This window comes from Vanessa atalanta, chromosome 23 (genome assembly GCF_905147765.1).
Source record: "Vanessa atalanta chromosome 23, ilVanAtal1.2, whole genome shotgun sequence".
NCBI lineage: Eukaryota > Metazoa > Arthropoda > Insecta > Lepidoptera > Nymphalidae > Vanessa > Vanessa atalanta.
Window position 1 is genome coordinate 5,604,425 of NC_061893.1, and position 3,803 is coordinate 5,608,227.

General features: G+C 33.9%; 1 protein-coding gene across 1 annotated transcript; it reads right to left on the bottom strand.

The window, feature by feature from the left end:
- Positions 1–3,078: 3,078 nt before the first annotated feature.
- LOC125073170 (mpv17-like protein 2) lies at positions 3,079–3,803 on the bottom strand. Its single transcript, XM_047683890.1, has one exon. It carries the CDS (start codon positions 3,646–3,648, stop codon positions 3,079–3,081), a length of 570 nt encoding a protein of 189 aa, XP_047539846.1. The 5' UTR covers positions 3,649–3,803.

Genomic DNA, 3,803 nt, shown 5'->3' on the forward strand with positions numbered 1-3,803 from the left:
TGTTGTAACGTTTTATTAACAGTCAGTCCCACTGCTGGGCTTCCCTTTGGTGGTGGTGGACAGGGGGTGAATACACATGTAGTAGAATTTCATTGAAATTAGACACATGCAAATTTTCTCGCGATTTTTTCCTTCACCTCCAATTACGAGTTTAATTATAAACACAACTTAAGTACATGAAAATTCATCATTGATTCTAACCACTGGGTCATCTCGGCTCAGTTAATTTCTTTTTCATACTTTGTATAATATAATTTCTATCCACGAAAGTTTTGGAGCAACGTTGTGAAATAACCTCGAATCTTCCTCAAATGGATATAAACCCATCAGTTTATATAAATTCTTAGTCATGCATAGCTTAGAGTATAAAACATGTATTTCTTGAAGATTCCAATTCAAAAACATCACTTGTATCTCTTTCAAAATCAACATGAGAAATGAGAAAACTACATTCTGTGACATCTCTCTCTCGTTTTTGAACTCGTCATTGAAGCTTTGTGAATAATCAAAGGATAAATCTTCTCATCGAGAGATGATGATGTATCAGATGACGATGATCTTGTATTATTTATAAATTAGAACATTTTTAATTGACCCTTGGTGGAAGGGCTTTGTGAATACATGTCTGAGTAGGTATCACCAACACAGATATTATCTGAATCAGAATACATATAAAAAAAAACCATACTATTTATTTATAATTGATTAATGAATGAAAACACTCTTTCAATTTATAAATAAAACAATAATATACGTTTTTAATACATTAATGAATCGTAATAACCACTCAATACATATATCAAGCGAGGGGTCAGGTAAAGAGTGTTTTTTACCAATTTTTTTGGTAGCGACGAGTCGAGATCGTTAAGTGAAAAAGGACCAGTTTCGGCCCTTTTGTGGGCCAAATGTTTAAATCCGGACGGTAGCCGGCAACTACATATTATCGAGCTAATTAATCGATGTGTTTTTCACAAGCGAATTTTAGTGAAGGACTAAAATTTCGACTTCTTAATCAAGTGTTTGTTTGATCTTTTGATTTTGTTTTTGATAATAAAGCTGGTTTTATTTTGGGTATAAATGAAGATAGCTTTAGGAATAGATCTTATTTCCAATCATGATAACAATAAAGAGAAAAAAAATCGTATATAAATATTTACCCATGATAAAAATTTCTAAACTAAGCGCAGGTAAAGCCGCAGGTTGAGTTAGTGAATATATATATCATTTGTATAATTAGCGAATTAATTTTTTTTGTACAGAAATATATAACACAAAGACTTGTCTCGCTGTTGACTAATGCCCTACAAAGTTATGTCCTCCTAGTATTCTTTTTATTTTTTATTATTACCAAAATCTTTCAGTGAGAAATATTTTTAATTTTATTTCTATTCTTGAAATCGTAAGCTATTACAATCGCATATCGAATAGAAAAAAAAACTCAAACCGAAACATGGCCATAAATAATAAAACATGAATCGATTTTATTAATGTTCGCTCATAAAAATATCGATTCAAATCGAAATCGACCCGAAACACATTAGAGACGCGTTGACAAAACATGATAAACGATTCAAATAAAAATATTCATCATAAAATCATTATAAATTTTAGTAAAAAATATCGATATTTTTATTTTCTTTCGAATAACGTCGTTAGCCACACTCGACGATTCTGTCTTTTCGATTCAATAACTAGAACCTTAAAATTAATGACAACAAGCACAGACAATAACCTTATTATATTTTTTACATAATTTACTATAACGCTTAAACATAATTTTATTAATACCGACATTACTTCTTAACGTAGTTTAGCGGTTGTTTATTCAAACATTGATTTATCTCTTTCTGTCTCATTGATTTGATATTCGAAAGAAGAAGACACAGAATTGTTACTTCTTCTTTCGATTCTTTCTTCTTCTAAATTCATAGACAAAGTAATCTGTTTTATCGTGTGATCGCTCGATTCGCATGGCTCACGTTAATATGTTTTTCTAAAATTCATAAAAAAGTTAACAGTCTGCGGCCTCTTATCTAGTCACTAAACCAATGTCTAAGTGGACATATCATATAAGCGATAAGCGAAATACCTAACTTAAAACGAGATCTCCGAAATGATCTCCTAAAGGAAATCTACTTACATGAAGTCGGATGGGGTAGCTGGTTATTTATCCACGAAAATTTTAATAAAACAACTTAAAGGTTGACCACTCTGTAATAGAAACGTCACCGCCCACCGCCACTGTCAATTCCACCATGGGAACTAAGTTGTACGTCCCTTGTACCTGTACTTAATGTTTTACTCAGCATTGAACCCAATACACAACAATACAAGTGATTACTGTTCAGTTGTAAAATAATTGATGATCGTAGGTACCACCTAGTATGTACCACATAGGTACCCACACAGACGGACTTACACACAGTTCTAACTAATACGAATTTAACCTATTTTATAGTTACTGAATTTTATATTTACTTGAACACATGAGCAAATGGGCCTCTTGCAATAATATATGTATTTTTTTTTAGCATTAGCAGCCCTAAAATGTCCCACTGCTGGGATAAAGGCCTCCTCTCCCTTTGAGGAGAAGGTTTGGAGCATATTCCACCACGCTGCTCCAATGCGGGTTGGCGGAATACACATGTGGCTGAATTTCGTTGAAATTAGACACATGCAGGTTTCCTCACGATGTTTTCCTTCACGGCCGAGCACGAGATGAATTATAAACACAAATTAAGCACATGAAATTTCAGTGGTGCCTGCCTGGGTTTGAACCCGAAATCATCGGTTAAGATGCACGCGTTCTAACCACTGGGCCATCTCGGCTCATTATATATGTATATCAATGAATATTTTGAAAAAAGGCGAAAATTGTTTCTTAGTCACTCCTGAGTTGAAACATATTTGAAGAATATATAAATAATACAAAATTAACAAAATATAAATCAAATCAAACACCGATCACAATAATTAATTATTCACAAATGGCTTTTTGCTCAAAAATTTATGATGCCCTCTGTTTATTTAAATAATAATAATTACTTACATTACGATATTAGAATAAAAACATAGTACTTAGTCATCGATACTGTTTATTTTATTCGAATATGTTTGCCTCTTGGCCTTCATATGCGCCATAAATATTGTCCAGACAAAACTAGCAAGACTCACGAATACAATTCTATTCTTCTCAGACACGAAATAAAAGTTAATCGTCTGAACTGTCGGCCAAAATATCGCACCCACCTTGTATGTCGGCCAAAATTTCTCCTTAACCTCGTTGACACAGACCTTCAATGGTTTCATCTCAAGAAGACTCATCCCGAAGAAAAAGTAAGCCATCGCGACTGGCGAGTACGTAACTTGTTCTATAACCGCTCTGGTCACGGCTGTCCTTAAATTTTTCCGCCTAAAGAACCTCCCGCTATACTTCATCCATCCGTAGAAAACAGGAGCCATGAAAAATGTACCGAATATACCGAAACGACCGGCTCTCAGCCAATCAGCGTTTTCAATCGTTGTACCATTCTCGATGTACTCCTGGACTATGCTGCATGTGGGCCAAATCACAGCGTAGGATACCATACCGCGAACCAGTGGAAATTGCAAAGGTAACTTACGAAATTTTGTTAATATACTATTCATTGTTTTAGTGGGTTTATTTTTATTTCCGCTTATTGTAGCTACACAGTACAGTGTGTATTTAAGACATTAATACGCACATTCAAGTGCTTAGTTTTGAGCATTTAAAGCCATTAGTGTTACTCTTTTTTTATCTTTTTTTCTTCTCGTATGGCCTA